The sequence below is a fragment of the Mus pahari genome, chromosome 14, assembly GCF_900095145.1.
Source record: "Mus pahari chromosome 14, PAHARI_EIJ_v1.1, whole genome shotgun sequence".
In the NCBI taxonomy this organism is placed as follows: Eukaryota; Metazoa; Chordata; class Mammalia; order Rodentia; family Muridae; genus Mus; species Mus pahari.
In genome coordinates, this window is record NC_034603.1 from 85,161,364 (window position 1) to 85,187,480 (window position 26,117).

The 26,117-nt window shown below is 53.0% G+C and overlaps 2 protein-coding genes across 4 annotated transcripts in view; one reads left to right on the forward strand and one right to left on the reverse strand.

Annotated features, from left to right (window-relative positions):
* Pgs1 (phosphatidylglycerophosphate synthase 1) overlaps positions 1 to 8,635 on the forward strand; it is a 38,064-nt gene extending 29,429 nt beyond the window's left edge. For both annotated transcript variants that reach the window (XR_003845139.1, XM_021213639.1), the window contains exons 9-10: positions 4,035 to 4,160; positions 8,034 to 8,635. Coding sequence is in view for 1 of the 2 variants with exons in the window: in XM_021213639.1 (XP_021069298.1) it covers positions 4,035 to 4,154 (120 nt within the window). In the remaining variant the exon portion in view is untranslated. The remainder of the gene's footprint in view (positions 1 to 4,034; positions 4,161 to 8,033) is intronic.
* Dnah17 (dynein axonemal heavy chain 17) overlaps positions 6,325 to 26,117 on the reverse strand; it is a 103,781-nt gene continuing 83,988 nt past the window's right edge. The window contains exons 69-81 of one of the 2 annotated variants that reach the window (XM_021213637.1): positions 25,838 to 26,008; positions 24,681 to 24,803; positions 23,250 to 23,443; positions 21,520 to 21,668; positions 19,555 to 19,688; positions 19,090 to 19,332; positions 16,704 to 16,895; positions 11,936 to 12,115; positions 11,165 to 11,347; positions 10,130 to 10,312; positions 9,696 to 9,839; positions 9,188 to 9,413; positions 6,325 to 8,126 (exon numbers count right to left, since the gene is read on the reverse strand). In XM_021213637.1, coding sequence (XP_021069296.1) covers positions 7,879 to 8,126; positions 9,188 to 9,413; positions 9,696 to 9,839; positions 10,130 to 10,312; positions 11,165 to 11,347; positions 11,936 to 12,115; positions 16,704 to 16,895; positions 19,090 to 19,332; positions 19,555 to 19,688; positions 21,520 to 21,668; positions 23,250 to 23,443; positions 24,681 to 24,803; positions 25,838 to 26,008 — 2,370 coding nt within the window. In that variant the 3' untranslated portion in view covers positions 6,325 to 7,878. The remainder of the gene's footprint in view (positions 8,127 to 9,187; positions 9,414 to 9,695; positions 9,840 to 10,129; positions 10,313 to 11,164; positions 11,348 to 11,935; positions 12,116 to 16,703; positions 16,896 to 19,089; positions 19,333 to 19,554; positions 19,689 to 21,519; positions 21,669 to 23,249; positions 23,444 to 24,680; positions 24,804 to 25,837; positions 26,009 to 26,117) is intronic. The other variant, XM_021213638.2, reaches the window with a different exon arrangement.

A 26,117-nucleotide genomic window follows, 5' to 3' on the forward strand; every position in this document is an offset into this window, starting at 1 on the left:
GGGTGATTGGGTGTGCTAGCAGATTTCCTTCAGATGAGGCTTCCCATAACAGTAACTGTTAGCCTTGGAGCCAGACTGTGAAGAAGGGGCAAGCCTGTGGCTCTGGACAGTGGGTCTGCCGGATTGTTCTCGCTGCTGCAGAGAGCTCCGTGCTCAGATGCCTCCCCAGAGAGAGCTGCTAATGATTCTGGCCTAGGCAAAAATGAGTTCTGGGAGATTGGGGCAAGCAAGTGCCGAGGCCTGTGCCCCAGGTCCTAATACTGACAAGACCCTACTTCCTGAGATGGGGACTTAAACCCACATCCTGGATTTTGAGAAAGGCCAGGCTGGTTGTGGTCTGAGCTGATTTCTCAAATGACATACTTGGGATAGTTTCTTCCCAAACCTGCCTCCCAGGGGCTTTTGATGGTGGGAAGGTGGCAGCCCAAGCTGCTGTAGCGCTTCCATTCTCTACAGTGTATTGATTCAGGGTCTGTGAAGTAGAGATGTGTTTCTAGATGGCTCCATTTGCTTCAGTGTACTTTGAGGCCTGCAGCTGGCCTCCTGACCTTCAGTGTCTGGTTGCTGAGTGCTGTGTGCTGCCTCGAGTACCCAGCCCGTGGCCTGTGGTCCCGCACTCAGAAGTCTGCTGGAGTTCTCTTGGGACCCAGGGAAGGGCCCTGTCTGTGTATCGAGCCTTGAAAATGGAAGATATTGTTATCAGAACCCTGAGTCCCTCCCTTGTAGAGCAAACAATAAGAACTGAAAACTTCCTGGTTTTGTTCAGAGAGCACAGCTTCCCACTTGTGACCTGAGAAAGACTCCTCGCACAGCACTGTGACCCCTACCAGCTGACTTCCTCCTCCATCCCTGCTGTGGCCTCTCTGAGGACGCAGAAGTGTTTCTGGTAATTTAATTGAGATCTTGGCTGGGTGTTTACTAAAGAGCAGAACTGGAGCTGAGTCTGTGGAGACTTCACAAACCAGTCCCAAGCTGGCTCCTCCACAGGAACAGCCCATAGAACCTGAGGCTGGTATTCATGGCATGTGGAGACTGGCATGATGGGAAAGCCAGCCGTGGGGACCGAGTTTGGAAGTTTGGCATGGGTGCCTCTGACAATCGCAGGTTGGAAGCAGGCGCAGGGGGTGGTGCTGGGCCGGCCCACCTCTGGGCAGGGACTCAGGGACTTTTGCAGGGACTTGGGTGAGGCGCCCTCTCAGCGCCGCTGATTGGAGGGGCTGCTGATGAGTCTGTCCCTTCCTGAGCTGGTTTCTTTTTTTCTCTTTCTTTTCATTTTTTTTTTGAGACAGGGTTTCTCTGTATAGCTCTGGCTGTCCTGGAACTCACTCTGTAGACCAGGCTGGCCTCGAACTCAGAAATCCTCCTGCCTCTGCCTCCAAGTGCTGGGACTAAAGGTGTACACCACTACTGCCTGGCCTGAGCTGATTTCTCAAATGACATACTTGAGATAGCAGCTGCTGTTCCTCCTGTTCCTCCTCCTCCCCCCAATGATGCTGGCTCTGCAAGGCTCTGTCAGGGCTCCTGTGTACGCTGATGGTCATGAAGCTGTGATCCTCAGAATGGGTGTAGGTGTGGCCCAGATGTTCAGGGATGTTCTTGTGCCAGGACAACATGAGGGTACAAGAGGACAGCATGTGTAGGGTGTCCATACAAATGTCCCCACAGCTGGCTTCCTCATCGTGACAGTTCCCACATGCCATGTGTCTTAGGATTTCTATTCCTGCACAAACATCATAATCAAGAAGCAGGTTGGGGAGGAAAGGGTTTATTTGGCTTACACTTCCACATTGCTGTTCATCACCAAAGGAAGTCAGGACAGGAACTCAAGCAGGTCAGGAAGCAGGAGCTGATGCAGAGGCCATGGAGGGATGTTCCTTACTGGCTTGCTTCCCCTGGTTTGCTCAGCTTGTTCTCTTATAGAACCCAGGACCACCAGCCCAGGGATGGCACCACCCACAGTGGGCTCTCCCCCCTTGATCACTAATTGAGAAAATGCCTTACAGCTGGATCTCATGAAAGCATTTCCTCAAGGGAGGTTCCTTTCTCTGTGATAACTCCAGCTTGTGTCAAGTAGACACACAAAACCAGCCAGAACACCACGAATACCAGTCTTAGGTTCTATGGGTTGTTTCCATGGAGGAGCCAGCTCTGGTTTGGGGGAGGGGGGCTGGTTTGCAGAAATCTCCACAGACCCAGTTCCACAAACCTAATAGGGTTGGAGACAAGCATGTGTATCATAGTTTTCTTTTATTACCATCCCTCCTGTGTACACATTCTCATATTCTCTCTCTCTCTCTCTCTCACACACTCTCTCTCTCTCCCACACACACTCACTCTCTCTCTCTCTCTCTCTCTCTCTCTCTCTCTCTCTCTCTCTCTCTCTCACACACACACACACACACACACACACACACTGGTGCCACAACACGGTGTGGACAAGTTAAAGGAGTCCCTTCTCTCCTACTGTAGGAGTTGTCAGGCTTGGAGGCAAGTGCCTTTACCAGTCAGTTCGCATGTGTCTTTTAAAGGTAAAAGTTTAAACACTGTTTGCAACAGAAGAAACTGTCTTCATGGGACTCACTGTGTCTTTGTTTTGGCTCCCAGCCTTCCACTGTGAATGGGAGATACTTAGGGGAGATTCGCTCTGACTTGGACATCGTGCAATACACGACATTGATGATGTTACATCTTACATTTACAGTGGTATTAGATATGTTAAATATCATGGTATTGAAAAGTCTTGAGACCCGGCTGGAGATCAGAGTCTGTACAGCTCTTGTAGAGGACCCAGCGCCCCCCCCCCGGGAGGCTCACAACTGCCTGTAACTTCAGCTCCAGGATGCCCTCTTCTGGCCTCTGTGGGCACTGCATGTATACACTCATATCTATGTACAGATATACATAAAATGTCTATGTGAGAGGCAGGCCAGGTGGTTCAGGACTGTAATCTCAGCAGCTCTGGAAGCTGACACAGAAGGACTGTAAGTTCAAGGCCAGCCTAGGTAATTTAGTGAGATCCTATCTTAGAGGAGCTGTAGCTGGGTGGTGGAGCACTCTGCTCACCTGACACGCATGAGGCTCTGGGCCCGATTGCCAACGCCGAAACAGGGTAAAACGTGCCTGTGTGAGCGCGTACGAGCCACTGTTGGGTTCAGGACTTGAGTATCTGAAGGGTTTGATGTCTGGTGGTCATGTGTTATATGTTGTGTGTCTCGTGTCTGGTTTATGTTTTTTTTTTTTTTTTTTTTACTTTCCTCTGTTACGTCAGTCTTGACACTGGTTTGTCATCTGGGTTAATTTATAAGTGAATACTGGATATTTAGGTGGTTTCCAGCCTTTCTCCACTGTAAATGTGGCTGCACAAATGTCTGTAAAGATCTTAGTGTGGGGGTGAGATCATAGTTGCTTTCTTGGGACAACCTCTGGCGAGTGTCACTTCCCTTCAGCAGTGGTGGCTGATACTGCACAGTGACCTGCAGTTGGTGGAAGGGAACCTGCCATGTGTTAGACACTTCTTTTCTGTGTTGCACATGATGAGCTAGTAATACTGCTACTCCTGATTGACACCTATCCCAGACCGCTTTTCTTATTATCTTAACTTATACTAATTTCTTTTTTTTTTTTTTTAAGATTTATTTATTTATTATATGTAAGTTCACTGTAGTTGTCTTCAGACACACCAGAATAGGGCATTAGATCTCATTACGGATAGTTGTGAGCCACCATGTGGTTGCTGGGATTTGAACTCAGGACCTTTGGAAGAACAGTTATTGCTCTTAACTGCTGAGCCATCTCTCCAGCCCCCATACTAATTTATTTCATGAGGGGTAAACATCTAAAATAGTTTTCCCACCAGCTCTAACTGCTGAGCTAAATCAGCGATGTACAGAGGCAGAGCCCTTGGCTGGGGTCCTCAGGAGGCTGTGTGGATGGCGCCTCTGACTGGTCTGTGGACAGAGAGCTCTGTTGTACCAGGTGTCTGGGAACCACAGGTTGACCCACGTCTAGTACCTGACTGTCCTTTCTCTTCTCAGGAGCAAGAGCAGCTCTACCTGCGGTCTGGTGTGGTGACCTCTGCAACCTTTGAGCAGCCGGGGCGGCAGGTCAAGCTGTGGGTGAAGATGGTGACCCCACTGATCAAGAACTTCTTCTGAGAAGAGGCAGGTGCTGGGGATTCAAAGTAGGGCAGGAGTGTTGTGAAGGGATCCTTGAGAGAATTGGCAGCCTTGTCTGTCTATCCACTGCTTCTTTTGTTTGGTACAGCAATGTTGGGTGGTTGTGGACAGTAGTTTGAAAGTAAGTGCTGAACTTTGCTCCTCCCCCCACTCCTCCCAAGTGATGCTGCCCTTGGCTGGGGCCACCTGTGGTGAGGCCAGCTTCATCTGTCTCCTCCTGCTCTCCCTGCACAGGGTTCTGGGGCAAGGGCCATAGAGGGGCTTCTTTCTGTCCCCGCTCTAGGCAGAGTGTGGTGTGGCCCTGTGACAGACAGTGCTTAAAGACGGAGGAGCTGTTCTAGAGAGCTAAGGTTGTGTGTGGTGTGTGCTCGGGCACATAGGCGACGGAATGGCACACAGCATGACGGACAGACAGCCTGTCTTCCCTGATCCGAAGCAGGTTAGTGTGATGTCAGAGAGGCAGCTTGATGCTCCCATTGCTCATGTAGTAAGCTCTGCCTGCCCAGAGCCCGGGCACTAGGAGAATGTGGTTGGTCTGACAGGTGGGATCATGGCCTCACTTGAGCTGCTTTGCTGTGCAGAGCCGCGGGCTCTCGGGTGTGAGCCGTGGGCTCTCAGGACCCGATGCAGCCAGGAGGGGCAGAGGGGTCTGCCTGGGGACCTTCGCTTCTCCTCCTCCTCCGGCCTTTCTTCCTCATGCCTTCATTTTTACTTTATTTACTTTGAGACAAGGTCTCCTTGCTAGCCCTGGCCAGCCTGGAGTTCACAGAGATCCACCTGTCTCTGCCTCTCAAGTGCTAGGATTAAAGGCATGGACCACCAGGCCTAGCAGGATTTCATCTTTTTAAAAAAAATCTTTTGCCGGGCATGGTGGCTCATGCCTTTAATACCAGCACTTGGGAGGCAGAGGTGGGAGGATTTCTGAGTTTGAGGCCAGCCTGGTCTACAGAGTGAGTTCCAGGATAGCCAGGGCTATACAGAGAAACCCTGTCTCGAAAAAACAAAAAAACAAAAAAACAAAAAAAAAAAAATCTTTTATCAGACAGGGACAGTGATTATATACCACTACACTCAGGAGGCAGAGGCAGGAGGATGTCTGTGAATTCAAGGCCAGTGTGGACTATACAGAGAAACCCTGTCTGGAAAAACAAAATAACCTTTAATCACTTTTATCTTTTTCAGTCATACTTAAATATTATACGAATGTACAGTGAGATGTACCTGAGGGCCAGCCTCTCTCTCCAGCAGCTGCTCTGCCAGGCTGGTGACACATGTCCATGTCTCTAAACCCAGTGCCTACTGTTTCCATCACACATGATTCATTCACAGATGACTTCCTAACCAGACAATGTGTGTAAGCCTGGAGAAGTAGGACTAAGCTGGCCTCAAATTCATGGTAATCCTCCTGCCTCAATCCCTCAAGTGTTGGGATCACCTGCATGTACTACTGTACTTGGCTCATTTTAGTGTTTTTGGTTTGACATGACATCTGAAGTTGCTACTTCTGTTGCTTTTGGGGGGTGGGGAATGGTTTTGAGACAGGTTTTTCTGTGTAGCCCTGGCTGAACTGGAACTCATTCTATAGACCAGGCTGGCCTTTAACTCAGATCTGCCTGCCTCTGCCTCCCCAGTGCTGGGGTTAAAGGTGTGCACTACCACCATCTAGTTAGGTTCCAGCTTATGATAGGCCGGTTCAGATGTTGAGTACCTCCTCACAGCAGGTCCCCTCCAGTGCACTTAGAGACGCCTGCTCTCCTATCCATTCCTCCCCAGGGTCTCTGGGAGCCTGGAAACTTGAGTCTGCTGTGCAGGGAACAACCATAGGGACCCCACAGCAGTGACGCTGCCTCTGTTGAGATCAACAAGCTGTGGCTGACTGGCCTTGCCACAGTGACTGGCTACACAGTAGGGGAGCCTCCAGAGTCAGGAACACCCAGCCATAGCCCGGACGACTGCTGCTCACAAGGTGGGGCAGTGCTGTCCTTGGCAGCAGCGCTCAGCCTTGTGTGTGACCCAGGCACAACTGACACCAGCGACAGAAGCTGCAGGGGGCTGGGCTTCTGTGTGCAGAGGCTGGCATATAGGGCACTGGCATTCGAATGAGCAGCACTGGGCAGAGTGACCCTCCTTTTGACCTGCCTTTTGGGACTCCTCTCTGCAGATCTGGGCTCTTAAGTCCGACTCTGGCACTTTGTTCCAGATACCTGCAGGTAGCTCGGCCTTTGGAACGTTTGGAGATAATTTTGTCAACTCACAATTTCTATGTGTGGAGTAAATCACTGCTTCATTTCAGGCTTCAAAGGCAAAATGAAAAAAACTCATTTTGTGTTATTACCAGGGATTGAAACTCGTTGCCTGGAGCCTGCTGGCTGTGCCATGTGAGGGAGCTACAGTGCCCCCTCCTGGCCAGCAGAAGCAGTGCACAGCAGCTAGGTTCCCCAAGGAGGGTAGAGTCCCTCTGTCCCTGGTTGGGGCTCAGGTACCAGGGCCTCTTCCCTAAGGTGACTGTCCTTCAGGCACATGGTCCCAGAAGATCAGACAGGCTGGGGTGGGGCAGCGGCCAAGGAGCTGAGCTTTGCTTTGCAACTTTGAAGGCTTAGAACCCCAGAAAGTGGTGCCCTGCCTCACAGGGAGCACCCGTCCTGCTGGAGCAGAGGCTTTGCTGGCTGTTTCCCATCGCCCTAGTGTCCTCTTGCCTATCTCCCCATGTCCTGCTGCTTGCTTGTACTCTGGCTACCTTGCTGTGTTCGTTCGGCATCAGTACTGTTGGTCTCTGAGGCTTGGCTTCTCTTTCCTGCTGATGGTTCCGATACAAACAGATTCAACCAGTCAGTCAGCGGGGCCTCAGCCCATCATCACTGGGGCAGGTGCCTACTGAAGAGGGCTGTTGAAAGGGGTTGCAGTCTGCTGTGGCCCCAAGGGGTGTCTGTGCATGCCTGGGCATACATGTTAGGTGGAAAAAAACCAAGTAGCTCCCATAGCCACCCCACAGATGGGTCCGGAACATTTGTAAGGACGTGCATGACTGGGTGAGGTGGGACCGACACAAGCACAGGCGTGGGGTGGGGGAGGGGCTCTAGTCTGTACCACTGCTGCCCTACTGCAGGCAGGAGAAACCCGTGACCCCAGGGCACAGCATGTGGTGACAGCTCCTGTTGTCCTTACTCTGGTCCTGTTGGTGGCTGCGTGGCTCCTGTCTCTGTCACAGCTGGCTTTTTCAGTTCTGGGACAGTCGTTAGGAAGGCGGGCATGGGGATTACTGCAGGCTCTTGTTTATTCTTGAGCTCAGTATAGATGCTACTGTGTAGAGGGAGCACCTCGTGCCCTGGCTGTGGCACTTTGTGTGCTGCGTCAGACCAAAGGGTGAGTTCTGTACCCTGACCCCACCTACTGCTTGCTCGAGACAAGTTCCTGGGCTCCCTGAAAGTGAGATTCAGGGTTGGTTTCCCAGGATGCTGGCCCCTTAGCTGCTGGAATCAGGCTTCACTGCTGTGTGTGGCATTGGGAGCTGAGTGCATCAGACTGGCACAATGATTGCAATTGTTTTAATCTGTACACATACATGCACCCCCCGCCCGTTCCATAGCCCAGGAGCACTGGGTTTGTAAGAAGTCAAAAGTGGTAAAATGTGTCGGATGCTAGGCGAGGTTTCTGATTAGGATCAGGCAGGGTCGGCACGGGCCTGGTCACGCTGTAGGTGCGGCTACACCTGCAGGAGCAGTGCCACAGCTGCCAGGATCCACTTGGCCGCCTTCTCTTTGGTCTTCAGGTTAAAAGTCCAGACATAGGTGGGTCCTCGGATACGCGTCTTGTATACGGGGCATTCATAGATGTTCTTGGTCTCCATTCGGTCCACAGGAATGGCCTTGATGAAGATGACGGGCATTACTGGGGTCAGATCCTTCAGCCGGGCTTCAGCAATGACTCCAGTCTGGGTGTCCCAGCGAGCTCCTGTGGGGACAATGGAGCTGAGGGTCTGGGTGCCCTAGGGGAGGCCGAACCCACTGTTTGGATGCTGACCGTGAAAAAGGGAGGCACGGTAGGGAGAGAGGCCTGGCCTCCAACCTCCCCACTCTTTTCAGAGACAGGCCAGTGACTGGGAGCCATGAAGAGTTCAGGCCAGGGTCTGAGAGTGCCAAACATGGAGGAGTGTGAACCGAGGACTCCGAGGTGACTCTGCATGCCCTAATGGCTCTGAGGCTGCATCTTTTCAGAGCTTCATCTCAGCCTTCTTAATGTCAGTGGCAGAGAAAACTGACCGCAGCTCAGATTCCAGCAATGTTCCTTCCCAATCCCTCCTGTGTAATGTCTACTGTCTGTGTACAGAGGGAATAAGTTATATATATAGATGCACATATAAACACTATCTGCCCTTAGCCACACTGCTGTCGTCTCTCATCCTAGCCAATGGTGTTTGTGTCCTGCGTGGCATTGGAATCACAATAAACATGGAGAATGGCTGTTGTGTACTTGCTCAAGTAATGTGGGCAGTGGGCGATGACGCTTGGGTGGCCTGGTCCTGACACAGCACAGATTCCAAGAAAACAGCCTTCTGCCTGCAGAGTAGATTCTAATGGTGCCCTACTGCTCTCCCTCCTGCTGTCCTGGCTTGGTGGGTGGCCTGGACAGCCTTCCTCCTCGAAGCCTTTACCTAGGGGAGCCTCAGTAGGAATGCTGGCAGAGGTGACCCCCATCACTAGCTGGGGGTCAGCCCACATGTCCTGAGCCCCAGATTCAGCAAAGCTCCAGTTTGAGGTTAGAGGCCACATTCCTCATCACGACTGAGTGGTTTAAGTTTTCTGCACACATATGCTCCTGTCTGGGCTAGAGGCTGGAATGAGGGTTGTCTCTCTTTTTGAGATGGGATCTTCCTACAGCCCATGGAATCCTAGCAGTCCTCCAGGCCTTCACACCTCAGTCCCCTCTAGCGCTCAGTGTGGCACTGTGCCCGCTCTGTCTCTTTTACAGCTGAGTGGACGTGGTTCTGGAGGTTTCTTGAACAGACAAGTTACCTTCCATGAAGAGCCCGTACACGTAGGAGCCCTCTCGGGGAGGAGCGGTCATGTCCTCCCGATTCTTCTTGGTCACTTCCACAGACAGACACATCTTATCCAGGGGCCACTCGTTTTTCCTGGCCATGGACTGCATGATAGCAGTGAGAAAGGACTGTGGGTTGAAGAAGCCAGCCAGCCATACAGTGGTGGGCAGGGCGAAGTCTGTGGTCCAGGATTCAAGCTCCTAGAAGAAGACATGAGCTGCTGAAAGGAGCATGGCCCAGAAGCCGCCCATGCTCTTGTGCTCTCGTCTTTGCTGCAGAGAGAGGGGACTCCCCGAGGGACGACTCTGGGCTTTGTGCTCACTTCCCTGATGCTCTCTCTCTCCTTGGGAAGTCACACCTGCCTCATCAGACATCTGAGGGGCTGGGCCCAGCCTTCCCACCCGCTTCAGCAGTGGTGGCCCGTGGGGACCCTGAGGCCATGGCACATAGGCTGCTGGAGATTCCAGGGTCCTGTGACTTACCCTGATACGTTGCAGCAGGTCAGCATACCAGGCTGCCAGGCCCATCATGGAGGGGTAGGCTCGGGCCACCCAGGTGTCAGGCACAGTGTCATAGAACAGAGCAGTGGACAGGTCTTCCATGTCGGTTGTGATGGTCAGCTCACCCTAAGGGACACAGTCACGTTTTGGAGGATAGGTGTGGTCAGCACGGGGGAGAGCCCCCTGCTGTGTGCCTGAGGTACCAGCATGGTCCCACCTCCCGAGACCACGGGCAAGCAGTAGCTAACCTCTGTGGCCTGTACTGGAGGTCACAGGACTGGAGACCAGGGAGGGAAGGGCTCAGACAAGAGTCAGTCACAGACTGGAGACCTGAGGTGTGCTGTGTGGCAGGCCCTCTGCAGACCAGCCTGTTGCACAAGCCCTGTGCCCGTGCTGGCAGACACCGCGGCTTTTACCTTCAGTCCCAGGTTCAGCTCCTTCAGTGAGCGCCGCATCTCATTGGTGAGGATGTTCATCCTCTCACATTCTTGAAAGGCAACGACCACATAAGGAGTCTTCTCAGCAGCCTTGGCCATGATCTCAGCCATGTTGAAGGTCTCTGGGATCTTCTCCAGGATGTCGTCCAGCACGGCCTTCACCTGGAAACCAGTGCCAGGCAGCCTGTGATGTCACCAACTGAGGCAGCACCCCAACAGAGGCAGCACCCCAACAGAAGGGGGGGCGGAGCCACGTGTTACCAGAGCCGAGTGCCTCCAGCCTGGTAGCCTGCTGTGTCCAGGCTCAACTGCTCCAGCTTCATTCCCTGCTGGGTGCTCTCATGGGCACAGAACTGATTTACCTCTGTGGGAACTGTACTGTCACCACCATCCACTCACACACAGTGGCCACCCGCCACCGTCCATCAGTACATCTCAGTCCATGCCATGCTGCCCAGTCTGGCCCTGAACGTGAGATCCTCCTGCCTCACAGCTTCTGGAGTGCTGGGATTATAGGTGTATGCAGTTCACCTGGCTGGCAGTAGATTTCTGGTTTCAAATAATAAAAGTTTCAGACCCCGAATAGCAAGGAGGGACTTTGGACTCCCGTTCTAGCGTGTTTGTTATTTAGCTCCATGCTTAGCTGATGTGTGACAGATCATTCCCACAATGTAAGAAAGTGGGTGCAGAGGCAAACTGGGCAGAGGCTCTGCCTCACAGTGCTCTGAGATGCAGCCACCTGACCAATTGTGCCCAGGCTACCCTCTGAGCTCCTTGTCCTGGAGGAGCCGCGCTGTTGCAGCAAAGTTCTGTGAGCTCTGTGCCCAAAGTATTAGCCCAGTGATGCCTGGGACCAGTTGTAGACCACACCCTGATTCCAGAATTTAGTTCCCAAGACAGGGGGCAGAGCTGCCTCACAAGCTGCCCAGGTGCTGCCTTCAGCCAGGGCTGCACTGTGCCTCCCACTGCTTAGGCCACCTCCCTCCCGTTACCAGGGAAGGCGACAGTGCCTACCTTTTCCTCCCGTGACACCCCCGTGCCTGCTCCCGAGTCTGTCTCTTTGGGCTGCATTTCTAGGACGGTTCGGAACAGCTTCTCCGAGGTGACCGTCAGGAAGCCGATCTCTGCGTTGGGGTGCAGGCCATACAGGTAAGGACTCTCGGGGGGCAGGTTCTCATCAATGTACTCGTGGTAGCCCTGGGAAAGGGCGGCTTATGAGCAAGCTGTTGGGGCCCGCTGTCTTCTGGGCGTTTATCAACCGCACCTCCTATGAGGTCTGTCCCACTGGAGTCCCGCTTGCTGTCTGCCCACTTCCCCAGATGTACAGGAATTCCCACCTCATTACCAGGGCCACATCTGCTGCTCATTTTGGGTGCTCGCATTGTTGCTCGGTCACTGAAAGCCATTTTCATTGTTTTGTTTTGTTTTTGGTTTTTCTAGACAGGGTTTCTCTGTATAGCCCTGGCTGTCCTGGAACTCACTTTGTAGACCAGGCTGGCCTCGAACTCAGAAATCCGCCTGCCTCTGCCTCCCGAGTGCTGGGGTTTTTTGTGTAGCCCAGTTTGGCCTCAAACTCGCTACCTTGAGCTCCTAGATCAGCCCTCCCCAGTGCTGGAATTATAGTTGTGGACCACCATGACTGGTCTTCTGCAGTACTGGGAGGTGGAACCCAGGTCTTCATACATGTCACCTCTCCACACCCCTAGCGTCTGTAAGGCTTCTGTGGTACGGGCCCCTTGGAGTAGTCAGTCACGAGAGTCCCCAAGTAGGGGTGCCTCTCCCTACCTTATAGTCCAGGTTTGGGGGGATCTGAAACCCTGGGGCCAGCAGCACCTCCCCTTCCAGCATCTCCACGCGGATGTACTCTGCCAGGTAGGTCCTGCACAGCCGGCGGTCCCAGTCATCAGTGATGTGCCCTCCATACATGATTTCACCAAAGAGGTAGCGGAGATCATCCCACGGCACCTGAGAAGGCAGGGAAGTGTGAGCGGTGCCCCACCCCCAGCTCCCAAGCCTGGGAGGCTGGGTGGCTCAGCAGGACCTGCACCCAGGCTGCTCTCAGGGCCACCTGTGACTGACTGCCTAGTTATGGAGGAGCATCTCTCTCCATTACTGCTCCTCTGTGTCCGGCTTCTCAGGCTGGCCCCGCTGAGACCCTCTGCCTGAGCTACCACCACCTCAGGCTAGCTTCAGCCTCTCGTATCCCCCTCCGTGGGGACGTCTCCGTAGGGCGTCAGCCTTTCTGCTGATGCCGCAGTGTCAGGGGCTACTAGTTCCTTTTTGGTTTCCTGGGCTTGGTGGCTTTGCTTATTCACAATTAATTCTACATTATATATATGTATGTACACACAAACATGCACACATACACTATACTAACAACTCTCCCTCGTAGAGCCTTGTAGATGTGCACAGATGTGCATAGCCTGGCCCCAGCTCTCACTGGCTTAGGTGGATTTTCCACCCTCTCTCTCCTTGCACTTCAGCCCATCCTCTGCCTAATCCCATGTCTCTCGCCCTTGCCCCAGGGTCACTGCCTCAGACACACAGTCTTTCAAAGCCTTGTTATGTGTCCACTAAGCCAGGAGCTGTGGCCTGTTCCTGCTGCCCACAGCAGCCTGAGGGAGAGGGGTCCATGTCTGCACAGCTTCACTTTCTGGCTGCCACTTTAGGAAGTCAGAGGCTCCCTGACCTTTGACACACAAGTCTTGTTCCCGAGGCACACTGATAGAGCCCGTAGACCTGGCACCTGTGCACCAGTGCACCAGTGCTCAGAGCTGCTGTGGGCATCCCTGCCGCAGGACTGTGCCACCTGTGTTTGCTCAGCAGCTTGGACACACGCGCCTTCTCCCCAAGATGGTGGCTGGCATTTTTGCCACCATGACAGTGCCCTGCCTGAGAGCTTTTGATGATCAAGTAGGCTCAGGAACCATTTATCTGATTTAGTCTTGTGACCTTTCACTCAAAATATCAGGATGCTCTTCAGTTCTCATCTTAGTGTGTGAGAGGGTGTGTGTGTGTGTGTAAGCCTGGGTGGGGGGCCAGCATACGCTGTGGCACACATGTGGAGGTCAGAGGACTGGTCCTCACCCACCACCTTCTTTGATATAAGATCTCTTTACTGTTGTGTGCCCCCAGCTAATTGACTTGAATTTCTGGGGGTGATCTGGGTCTTTGTAGGAGTGCCAACATTACAGGCATGTGCCACTGTGGCTTTATGTGGGTGCTGGGGATCCGAACTCGGGTTGTCACACTGGACATTCAGAGCTTTACACACACACACACACACACACACACACACACACTCAAAACCATCTCCCCAGTCTTTCAACTTTTTTTTTTTTGTTTTGGTTTTAAAATGTATTTTTAAAAATATGTGTGGGTGGGTGCTGTTCTAACGTAAGTCTGTGCCCCACATGTGTGCCTAGTGCCTGTGGAGGCCAGAAGAGGGCATCAGCTCCTCTGGAACTGGAGTTAGAGCTGTGAGCCATCTTGTGGCTTCTGGGATTAAACTCTGATCCTCTGCTGTCTCTCCAGCCCTCATCAAAGCTTTCTTTTCTAAGCGTTGGGCTCAGGGATTGGTCACCAGAGACTGGGGTTCCCCCACCTGGTGCACAGCCCTGGGGCACTTCTCAGAGGATAGGCACAAGCGGTGAACTCATCCACTGGAGACATCGCTACCAGCGGTTGCTTAGCATCAGGCATGAGCTGTGTATTGAGTGCGTGCCCAGGATCCGCCAAACCTAGAGCTCTGATGGAGGAAGGTCAGCCAGCGCAGGCTGGGTGGCACACCAGGCGTGTCAGGACTTGCCTGTCACTGTAGGAATAGTGTTCTCAGCAGACTGGAACCTGTGTGTGTTCCTGTGGCGGAGTAAAGGTTTCCACACCATTCTGGCAAGACCACCCCCCTTGTGTTCCCTCTCGAGAGGTCTCTGTTGGCATCTGCTCTGTTTGCATTTGATTGGAGGTGCCACGGGTGACACGTAGCCAGGGACTACCTCATCACCACAGGTGGGGACTGTGTCTCTAAGGCAGTGCTAGCTCCCTAAACGACCTTCCTGCTCCAGCCGGGCTGCATGTGTTACCAGGACAATGAATCTTGTGTGGTCTTGCCCAGTCTCCATCATGGAGGCTCTAGGCAGGCGAGATGGGGCGGGTTCTCCCACCTGCTTGCAGAATCACTCAGATGGTCCTCAGAGGGACAGCAGCAAGGATTCTGTGAGGACAGCTGTACTGGATGGTGACCACCCATGTCAGTGATTGCTGAGTATCAGGCATGGCCTGTGCACTGAAGGAGAGCGCAGGGGCCCCCAGCCTCAGACCAGAAAGTCCTTTGGTTGCCCACAGCGACAGCCATGCACTTTACTACGCTTTCCGTGAGAGGATGGTAAGGAGGTCAGGGCTCCTGAGACACATCTGTCGCAGCTGACTTCCGTTTGTCCTCATGCACCTCAGAAGCATGGCTGTCAGTCCTGTCCTGTCAGAGGCTGAGCGGCTTGCCTGAGATACCCCAGTCTGTACGCACAGATTCAGGTCACTCCCCACCGGCTTGGCACCGATTGTCACCCTGGACCAGTGCTGGGTTCTCTGTCACATTCTCTGCAGGTCAAGTTCACTCTCTGCCAAATATCTGTGTCCTTGCCCCTTGGCTTGGGAGAAGTCTGGGCTCTGTCTTTTGGGGACCCACAGTCTCTGTTGCTGTTGAATCGGAGTCACCAAGAATGAAGTAGAGAAGCCTGGAATGTTGGCTGTGCAGCCCTCTGGTCTTTTCTGGAGAGAATGCTGGGTCTGAGCCCACCTTGGCGGTGGCAGGTACTGGTATCCATGGGAGGTGGGGACTGCAGTCAGCTGTAGCTTATGAATGTCCAGACGTATGTGACTGCCAGACCCAACGGGGTGACTGCTGCTCACAGAAGGACCTCTAACCAGGTTTATTTATTTATTCCATGTATATGGGTACACTGTAGCTGTCTTCAGACACACCAGAAGAGGGCATCTGATCCCATTACGGGTAAGGTTGTGAGCCTCCATGTGGTTGCTGGAAATTGAACTTAGTACCTTAGGAAGAGCAGCCAGTGCTCTTAACCACTGAGCCATCTCTCCAACCCTTAATGATGGTTCTTAAACACTTTAACCTCCCTTTCTAGCCCACCACCTACCAGTGATAGGAAAAAGAAAAGGATATGGAAGTGGACCTGTTCAGAAAGGTTCTTTGGAACAATTCCTGCCTGTGTTGTCTGGAAATTGGCAGTTTAATTCACAGGTTGGCTGTGGCAGCTCAATCCATTTGTAAACATTTCATAGAAACATCAGCAGTCCAGTTCGGTGGAGTCAGCCATCAGTAGTCAGCAGTGGCGGCATCACCTAATAGACATAGCCAGGCCTCTTCCTGGCAGGAGGGACCAGGGCCAACAGGAGCACCAGGAAAAGTTCTAGTCTGCCGCACTCAGTGAAGCGAAGATCAGCGAAGACCAACATTGTGTAGCCAGCTCTAGAAGCTGCCTAGCTCAGCCTCTGTCACTGTCCACTGAGTCCTGTTTATACCCTCCAAGTCACATGTCCTCAGATGACATCACGCTGCCAACCGGTCTGCAGAAGGGGCAAGAAACCGCAGCAGCACACCACTAGAAGAGTTTTGGTTGTTTCTCTCTACGGAGCCCCGACAAAAGCAGTGCAACTACCACAGTGTAAGGCGGACCAATACATGCAGGCCATGAGCGAAGAACCTTTCATCACGTGTCCTTTCACCTGCTTGCTTTAGCAGAACAGCCTCTCTCCTGTGTCTGCATCAGCTAAACATTCCTCGCACGTCTGCCTTAGCCTTTTACCCATGTCCACTTCAGGAAAACTTTCCTTCACATGTTTGCAAAACACCATCCAACAGAACTGACTATCCAAAGAACCCTTAAGTTTCCACTTCTGTGGGCAGCAGAGCATTCTGACTCCATATTCACAAGTGGCCCCTGTTGGTGTGCAGCCAGACTCCTGTGTCTGCCTGTCAGAGTCGAGATCCTAGATGTTGACATCTAGGGTCCTATTTATGTCAGTCAAACACTACCCAGCCACACCCCTTGCCTTTTTTTTTTTTTTTAATGAAGTTGCCCGTGTTATCTAGTCTCAAACTGGAGATCCTCCTGCTTCAACCTTATGGGTGTGGCTGTGCACCTCCACACTCACCTGAAATCAACATGCACCTGACCTCTGTAGCCCCTGGCAGCATAGCATATTTGGTGGGTTGATTTCCATTAGTTAAAAGAACACAAAGAAGAGCCGTGTGTGTGTGTGTTGGTTAATAACAGCAGCCTCGGGTGGTGGTGGGGTCACAATGCTGAAGAGCCTTGGTGGTGTCTGATCTGCACCACAGCTACCTTCGCTTCTGAATAAAACACCTTTGCCACTTTCCCGTCTGTGTGCAGTTTTTCCAATTCTCTGAATATGACACCAAGGACCCGGAGATGCCTGGCCCAGACAGCGACTGACCCCCAGGAATGGAAGGATGGAGCAGTTGTGTCCCTTACCAGCTAGTCAGGGATGCTTAGCACCCTGGATCCCTCACCTTGGGGTTGGCTTCGAGGTAATTGTAGAGCACGTTGATGGAGATGGTGAGGTCCCCATTGTTGAAGGGGTACGACCGGTTCCAGCCCTGGGCACCAAACTTGCGCCTCTCGGCTACTACAGCGTGGAAGTAGCACAGGGCAAAGAGGATGCACTTGAACTCAATCTCCTTGGTGCACATCTCCAGGGTGTCCTGTCAGGGGGTCAAGAGGAAGTCAAGATGGAGGATTCTACACGGATGCTCAGCTCTATCTCTGCCATTAACTGACTCCATCTAAACTAAGTCCAAATCCCTCATAGCAGCCACGGGTGCCCATCTGAAAGCCCAGAGGGGGTCATTCAGGGTTATTTCCCCAGGAAACATACTCAACTGTGTTCCTGGTTTATGTGTTTCCAATATGATATACTTTAAAAACCACCACCACCACCAACAACAAAACAACTCTGGGGGCTGGTGAGATGGCTCAGCGGTTAAGAGCACTGGCTGTTCTTCTGAAGGTCCTGAGTTCAAATCCCAGCAACCACATGGTGGCTCACAACCATCCATAACGAGATCTGATGCCCTCTTCTGGTGTGTCTGAAGACAACTACAGTGTACTTACATATAATAAATAAATCTTTAAAAAACAAAAAAACAACTCTGGGTCTTGCTACATAGCTCAGGCTCAGCTGGACTCAATCCTCTTTCAGACTTGTGGGTGCTGAGGTTACAGGCACACATACATGCCTGTCCTTAATATATATTTAAACTTAATTTATTGTGAATGTGTTCAGCAGGGAATGTGTGCGTGCGTGCATGCATGCATGTGAGCATGTAGGTTCTCTGTATCCTGCATGCTTGCATGTAGGTTCTGCAGCTTGAGCCCACATTATCAGGATTGGTGGTGAGCCCCCTTACTTGCTGAGTGATCTGATGGGCCTCCAATATAGTTTTAAAAATATTTATTTATTATATGTAAGTACACTGTAGCTGTCTTCAGACACTCCAGAAGAGGGCATCAGATTTCGTTACGGATGGTTGTGAGACACCATGTNGTTGCTGGGATTTGAACTCAGGATCTTTGGAATAGCAGTCGGCGCTCTTAACCACTGAGCCATCTCACCAGCCCCAATAAAGCTTTTAAGAGCAATTTCAGTGTACTCCTATTTATTAAAAAGAAGCTGGCCCGGCACTGGCGTGCATCCAGGAGACTGCAGGCTGGCTGGAGGTGAAGGCCCCCTGGTGATACTGATGGTGCCCTGCCCATCTGTCACCCACAGATTTTCTGCAAGAGTAGGAAGGGGACACCATAGGCTTCAGTCGAGCATGGCCTGCAGTGTTCACCACTACCCTGGGCACCCAGGAGGGTAGCCACCTGCCTGCTTCTCTCTCTCTTCTCTCTTCCTCTTCTTACTCCTTCTGTCTCTCTGTCTCTGCTTCTCTCCCCCTCTCTCCTTCCCGTGTCCAGGGAGTGCATCCATACTCCTGCCAGCCTAGGTCCCGGGCTGCCCATCAGCTGTCCCTGCACCTGCCATGTGCTCTTTACCCTCAGCCTTCTGTGACAGCTGTGCCCTTTAAGAGCAGGTTGTGAATGGTCTTTGGTAGATTCATAGCCATGTTCCATGTTTCTCAGATGGCATCCTGTCTGGGTAGATGTGTGTGGTAAGGACACAGGAGTCCAAAGCCTCGGGTGTAGGCTGCCACCTGAAGAAGCGGTGTGTGCCCACAGAAGGTTACAGCAGAGGCTGATGAGAGCAAGGGGGCTGGCAGGGACAGTGGCCATGGGGATGACAAGGTGAGAGGGCTATAAAGCTGACTTGGGGACTGGGAGGCTAGGTCAGATGAGCTCTGTGTGGAGGTGGAAACCCAGCTAGGCAGGCCTGGTGCTCCCTGAAGCTCTAGGGTATCAGGCAAGCCCCTGCACCCACCTTCCTCTATGGAGGGAACAAGAAGCCATCAGGGGAGAAGGGCCTGATCACATGACTGCCTTGTTCAGGGCCGTATCAGAGGACGTGTGGTCATGGAGCTGGAGCTCCAGTGGGGACAGCATCACCACCTGTCTGTCATCCGTTGCCCCTAGCAGCAAGCCTTGGGCCTGCCCAAGTAAGCTTCATACCTCCGGGGTGGGGGTGGGGGGCCAGGGCTGTGACCCTGGCTGGGACAGGGCCTCCACAGTAATGACAGGCACCCCTGCCAACTGACAGGGCAGTGATGCTGGCAAGAGGTCGGTGAGTTTGCCCTTTCAGGGACACATTCTGATGTGACATTAGTGTGCTGGTGTGTTCGTGTGGGTGGGAAGCCAGCATGGAGGAGTCTCTGGGACTCGAGGGACATCTTAGCATGCTGGGCCTGTGTTTCCTTTGCCTGGCTGTGCATGGGGGGAGCCACCCAGTGTCACCCTTCCTACCTGAGTGAAAAGATCCAGTGCCTTGTGCAGATTGGCGTACATGCCCGTGGGAGGCTCGTTGGTGATTTTGATGGCATTTTCCAGGATGCCCTGGGGGATGATGTGTGTCTCAGCCGTGGGAGCAGGCTCAGCGCTGATGAACACTCGGTAGTCCTCATGGCTGCCCGAGCTATAGCGTTCCACCTTCTTGTCCAGGATACCCAGCCATCTCGCCACCAGGTGAATGTTCTGTGGCAAGGAGCTCTGCTTCAGGCCTGGGTGGACCCCACGGGGCCCACCCAGCCTGTCAACCCTAACTGGTGAGGAGTGTTCATGATAACTCAGCCTTGTCCCCCCACTCAGCACCCTTTTAGGAGCTGTAAGGGGGTCTGGAGGGGCTCTGTGCTGGGGAGCCGTAGAGGTGGTGCCCCAGCAATGGGAGGTTCTATCCTGTCCCCAGGGACGAGACCATGATGGCAGAAGAGCCCTCACCTGCAGAATGACCCAGTGTCCCTTTTCGGCAGCCACATCCAGCGCATTCTCGGCTACCACCTCTTGTCCTTGCCCCAGGGACACGTTGTGGAGTTTCCCATTGTCTATCGTAAATCCCAGTTTTTTCCCTAAAGAGAGGGAAAACAGGAAAAGTACGGGGTGATTCAGAACCGTGGGTCAGGCACTGCATTCCACAGCCGGGAACACTGTATGCCTCCCATTTCGTTTATTGTGGGGTGGAAACGCATATCCCGTAACATGACCATGCTTCGGCCATCTGGAAAGGTGTGGCCCAGGGACATTCGGGAAACTGGCCCTGCTGTGCAGCTGTCTCTCTGGTACCACCATCAACACCCTAGAATGTGTCAATGCCTTGTGACCTTGAACTCCCTCTCTGCTCCTCTTGCCTGGCACTGCTGTCTGCTCTCTGCCCCTGTTACAGGCATTTCATGGAAATGGGACCGCCCTCACTGAGACCCTCACCACTGTGTTCTTGTGTGAGCCCTGAGCTCCCCACTTTCATCTGGGAAGAAGTGCGGACTCTGGTGATGGGGTAACAGCCATAACAAGCTCTGGCTATAGCGGCTTAATTTTTTTTTTTTTCAGATTTGTGATGGCTAATTTTCATTGCCAGCATGATTAGGTTTAGCTTCACCATGGAAAACTCCCTTCTAGATAGTCTGTGAAGGGAGGCACCTCAGGATGAGTGGTACTGTCCCTAGGCCTTGGTGTCCTAGCAAGGCTGAGAAACAGAGCTTCTCAACCTGGGGGTCGCGGTCCCTTTGGTCATGGAACCACCTTTCCACAGGGGTTATCTGAGATACAATGTTTCCATTACGATTCTCAGAAGTAGCAAAACTACAATTGCGAAGTAGCAATGAAAATAAAAATGTTTTATGGTTGGGGGTGGCCACAGCCTGAGGGGCTGTATTAAGGGGTCCCAGTGTTAGCAAGAGCCGCTGAGCGAGGAGAACTGAGCTGAAGAAGGCCTGACTGTAGGTGTGGTGTGACCAGCCATCTGATGCTCTCCTCCAACTGTACCCAAACAACTCTTTCCCAGGTTTCCTTTTGCAGTGTCTTCCCCCTCAGCTGTGATAAAAGTAACCTTAGTCAGGGCTGTTTCTAGCAGGGAGAGAACAGGCAGGAAGATGGCCTAGTCAGGGTCTCTTGTTGTTTGTCACACCAGGATGAAAAGCATACTGGGGAGGAAAGGGTTTCTTTGGCTTCCCTCTCAGTCACAGTCCATCAAGAAGGGAAGTCAACAGGAACCCGGAGGCGGAGGCTGTGGAGGGATGCTGCGCATAGCTCTCCAGCTTGCTCACCTTGTTTTCTTTTTTTTTTTTTGGTTTTTCGAGACAGGGTTTCTCTATGTAGCCCTGGCTGTCCTGGAACTCATTCTGTAGACCAGGCTGGCCTCGAACTCAGAAATCCGCCTGCCTCAGCCTCCCAAGTCCTGGGATTAAAGGCGTGCGCCACCATGCCCAGCTTCACCTTGCTTTCTTACAGCACCCAGACCGCCAGCTTAGGGTGGCACCGCCACAGTGGACTAGACCCCCCTCCCCCGCCCTGTCAACCACCAACCAAGAAAATGCCACAACAGCTTATCCACAGGCTGGTCGGGTGGGGACACTCCCAATTGAGGTTCTCTCTTCCCAAATGACTTTAGCTTGTATCAATTTGACATAAAACTAGCCAGCACGGAGGTTTGGTGGCGGACCTGCTTTTTAAGCCGTTAGGGACAGCCCCAGCCTTGGACTGGAAGGTGCTGTGGTGGCTCTAGGTATGGTATGGCATGCCCTCCCCTCTGCCTGCCCCCTTCCCACTGCCAGGCCCGTTTCTCCACCCCAGCACCCCCTGCTAGTTGTTGGTTTTGACCTCAATCTCTAGGGAATTCGGGGTCCCTCCGTGTGGTTTTTGAATTGTCTTTCCATGGGGGCCTATTTCTGGGTCGGTGCCTACCGAGGGCCTCCACGTCTTTGAGGGGGTCAACCCCGGGGGAGAGGATGAAGAAGATCGGTGTAGAGGGACTGCTCTCTTCGTAGGACTTGGAGAACTCCACGCTCCGGCCTTCTACGAACTTACTGCCCATCTTCTCTTCCACAAAATTCCTGAGGGGAACACAGGCTCTGTGGGACCGCAGGCAGCTGGGCCCTGCGTGGGACCAGGGCTAGGGATATGTGGGTGGCTTCAGCCCAGGTAGTTGGGCCATGCTGGGTGGGCTTCCTTGAGGGAAGTGGCATCTTGCCTTTCAAATTTTAACTAATTAATTAATTAATTAATGTTTTGAGAGGCGGTCTGGGGTGGTCCAGTAGCCCAGGCTGACTTGGTATTTGCCATGCAGCTATGACCCCTCCTGCCTCAGCTTTCCAAGTGATGATGGGATTTCAGGTTCCTGTGTGTCACCAGACAGTGCTGGGGACTGAACCCAGAGCTTTGTGCACGCTAGGTAAGCGCTCTACCGGTGAAGCCGAATCCCCCACCTTGCCTTCATCTGTGCCGGGCACCCAGCGAACTGCTCCCCCTTCCATCCCAGAGGCTCAGGACGCTTCCCTTGATCTGAGAGGCCTCCAGGGTCCATGTGGGGTGGTGAGGGGAGGAGCAAGCTCCACCCAGACGGCTACCCTAGAGGCTCCATCTCTCCAACCCAGCTCTGAGGGTTTACTGCCCATCCCGGGTGGTCAGGCACCTTTGCTTGCCCAATGCCCCTCCCTCCCTAATTCAGGATCCTCCTCCCACTCCCCCCAGCTCAGCTCTATGATGATTATCCCTTTCTCAGTCCCCTATGGATCCTGGCCTTGTCCCTTTCCATTTGAGGAAAACAAAACAGAAAAAGTCCTCGGACAGCGAGTCCACTTGTGTCAGGGCCCATCTTTGTCTGAGGGGGTTTCTGTGGGGATGTGAGTGGCTTTGAGGAAACTTGGCTTATGTGTAGGCTGTATGGAAAGATGGAATGGACAGAAGCCAGCCCCTTGCCTCTGAGCCTGAGCTCTAGAATCTTCCTCTGTGCTAAGCCCCTCCCTTCTTTCCCCCCCCCCCCNCCCCTGCCCCAGCCACACACAGGGAGGACTTGGGTCTTAAAATTACAACTCTTCACTTGTGATTGGCATCTAATTGACACTAACTTTAGGGTTCCCTGTGCCTTTCTTTTTCCTCCCCCAAATGTAGAGACTCCATTTATATGACTAGGGAGGATTATGCTTTCAATCTTAGAGCCTAATGTGGGAAACTCTCAGAGCATCCCTCTGTACAGGCCAGGAGGGCCAGAGGTCCTGCTCATCACACCCTGAGACACCCTGACAGTCTGCAAGAACCCAGGATCAGGGCTGAGGTACGGTCGGTAAAGGTTCAGCCAATAAACGCCAAGCATGTGCAAGGCCTGGGGTTCAGCCTTTGCATGGCCATGCACGATATAAATCTAGTGCACGCATGTAAATCTAGCACCCTGGAGGCAGACACAGGAGGAGCAGAAGTTTAGAGTCTTTGGCTATGTAATGAGTTCGAGTTTAGGGTGAGCCAGGGCTGTTGGGGACCACATCTACAACATAAAAAGGGACTTAGATCTCAAGGTCCAAGTCCACCACCATGGCTGTGCTAGCAAACGGGCCCCACTTAGCTCTGTCCTCTGAGGTAGGAGAGGAACTAAGACGGTCACGTTTCTGGGATGCCCTCTTGGGCTGAGGTGTGCTCACTTGACAGCGTAGGTCATGCGGTCCGGCCTCATGCAGCGCACCATACACAGCTTCTGCAGTGCAGTCTTGTTCTTCCATTCCTTGGGGAAGATCTCCTTCTCGGGTGCTTCCGACTCCACCAGTTTTTTCCACCGCTTGGCGGAGCCCTCAATGTCACTGTCCAAGTTTTTGAACTCATCCATCTCCGACAGGGCCTAAAGCAGAAGTGGGCGGCGCAGTGACCACATGCACGCCCTGAGTCACTGGGCACCTTCCCCAGGTGGCTCTTAGTGGGCGCTGGGGAGGGTGACAGAGTGACCTGCCTGTCACTACGATCACCCTGTCTGTCTTTTCCTGGCAACTGCAGGCCAAGCTTCTGTGGGGCATGTGGCCTGGGGACGCACATCAGCCCCTCTCCCTCCAATGAGGGTGTTGTGAGGGATAGCTCTGTAAAAGCAACTTTTATTTACCTGATGTAATTGTTGTCGCAAAGGTTCACTGGGTCTGTCTGCTAACCTAAGCCTAGTCCTGGAAGCTTCTAGCCTCTGTACAATGTTATCTAGGCCTAGAATGTTTTCAGCCTCTGAGACTTACTGCTGAATAAGCTCACCCTTTCTGGCTCTTTCTGAACCCTGGCTGGCTGGTCAACGCAGCTGTTTTGGCTCAAACTCCACTCCAAGCTGACTGAGTCAATCTGGCTTCTCTCTCACCGCTTCTCCTGAAGTGCTCAGCTTGGCCTCATCCTAACTTCGGCAATCTGTTCTAATCTTCTGGTTTCTTCTCATTCTCTGGCTCATTCTGTCTTCCCTGTGTCTAGCTTGTTCTCTCTGTAACCTGTCTCTGTACAGCTCTACAGGTAAAACTGCCTCCCCCTTCCCCTCCCCCCTCCACTGATCCCTCTCCCTTCTTGTGAGAGTTGGGCACATTCCTGTTCTGTCAAATCTTTCTCTGATTTGTCACTTTGTCTGCCACTCAATTAGACATCACTTTCAAACCTGGGTGCTTCCTTCTACACATTAAGTTTACCTTCATTGTTTGGGATTAAAGGTGTGTAAGGACTGAGCCACACCGCAACTAGAAACAGGTTTTTTCAGTAACTACCACAATCTTGGTGTTCACAGGTGATTAAATATCCAGCAGTGTATCCTGCTTGGGCCCCTGCCTTCCTCTGGCCAGTTTGGATTGCAACTTGAGACCTGGGACCTGAGGGTTCTTGACAATGAATCTGGGAACTTGGGGAGTGACCAGACTTGGAACAGGGCAAGGCTGAGGGACGCTGGCACAGGGTGGTCCGAGACTGGCTGCAGGTCCCTGTGGAGAAGGCTCTCCTCTGGACTTGAGCAGGCGCAGGACTGCCTGTGAGCTGCGCTCATCCTGGCTTCTACCCGTAATGGGGCACAGGCATCCCCAGCACTGGTTGGAAGGGGTTTGGTACTGAGTGTGAGGACCCACCTTGATCCCGCCCCAGCTCTGGTGCTGCAGGAAGTCCACAGGTGACACCACACCTGCCTTGAAGGGGAACCGCAAGAGAAAGTCCAGTTCCACCGGATTCAGCTCCTTCTTCATGGAAAGGACCTGAGGGCAGGGCAGGGTGGACAAGTGCCTTTTGGTCTTGGGTTTTTAAATCAGGGTGAAACAAACGTAAAACACGTCTTACGCTACAGCACACAGCCCAGTGTCATCCATACACCCACAAGGGTTTGCAGCCACAATTTAGTTCCAGAACATTCCTACCAACCCCTGTCTACTAAGGAGGTCGCAGGCTGCACCAATAGGTATTGTAGGTGGCCATGGGATGTGTCCCACAAGCAGCCTGCATTGGGATCTTTGGGTGTAGGGTGTGGGAGTGTCTGCGTGGTTGGGTGGGGTGAGATGGGGTCCCCCTATGTAGCCCTGGCTGACCTGGAGATCATATAGCCATGAACTCACAGAGCTCGGCTCGCTTCTGCCTCCTAAGTGCTGGAATGTAAGGGGTGCACCATCCTGACTGGCCTATACTGGGATCATGGTCCCCAGGTCAGTGGTTGCTGGGGAGTGGGGCCAGGTGTGCCATTGCTAGGGGAGATGGTTTGTCAACAGGAGTCCACCCCATCCTCTTCTTTCATGGCGGCAGGATGACAGGTACCAGATGTCGTACCTAGTCCTTGGTCCTTCCAGTTGCCAGAACCAGGACACATAAATCTGTCACCTTGGGCAGTCCTTTCAAAAGGGGCTGAGGCCACTGTCCATCTGTCTATCTGTCCTTTCTTCCTTCTTCCCTTCTTCCCTCCCTCCTTTCCTTCCCAAGCAGGCCTAGCTATGTTTCACAGCTGATGTTGGCCTCCTGGGCTCAGTGTTCCTCCTGACTCAGCCTCCTAACTGCCTTGGCTCTGCGCTCATGTCACAATGTCCCAGCTGAGGCTGGCCATTTAGCCAACTGAACCGAATGCGGGCCTTCCAATACTTCCGTCGGAGTGTGGGCACACGGGCGCATATGTCCTCCCAGGCTGCTAGCAGTGTTGTTAGTATGTATTCAGCAGACCTGGTTAGGGGTCCTGCGAGTCTGTGCCCCCAACACAAGCTGGGGGAAGGGGTCGCCAGTGCAGGTGCACAGGCTGCAGTTTGGATACCTGGAAGGTGACTTGAGCCAAGAAGATGAGCTTGTCCCGCTCAAAGAGCCCGCGTGCCGTGTACATGTACACAGAGTAGGTGATCTCGTCCGTCAGGTTCATCACGCGCTGCTTCACCTCGTCGGCTGGCGCCGTCTTCTGGATGGCTTTCTCAAACACCACATTGAAGGCCTGGGGAACAGCCGGTGTGAACACCTGGATGCTGCAGATGCAGCTGCGACCCCACCCCCCGCAGCTTTGGGTTAATTCTGACTGGGGTGCTGGGAGAAAGGTAGGGCGG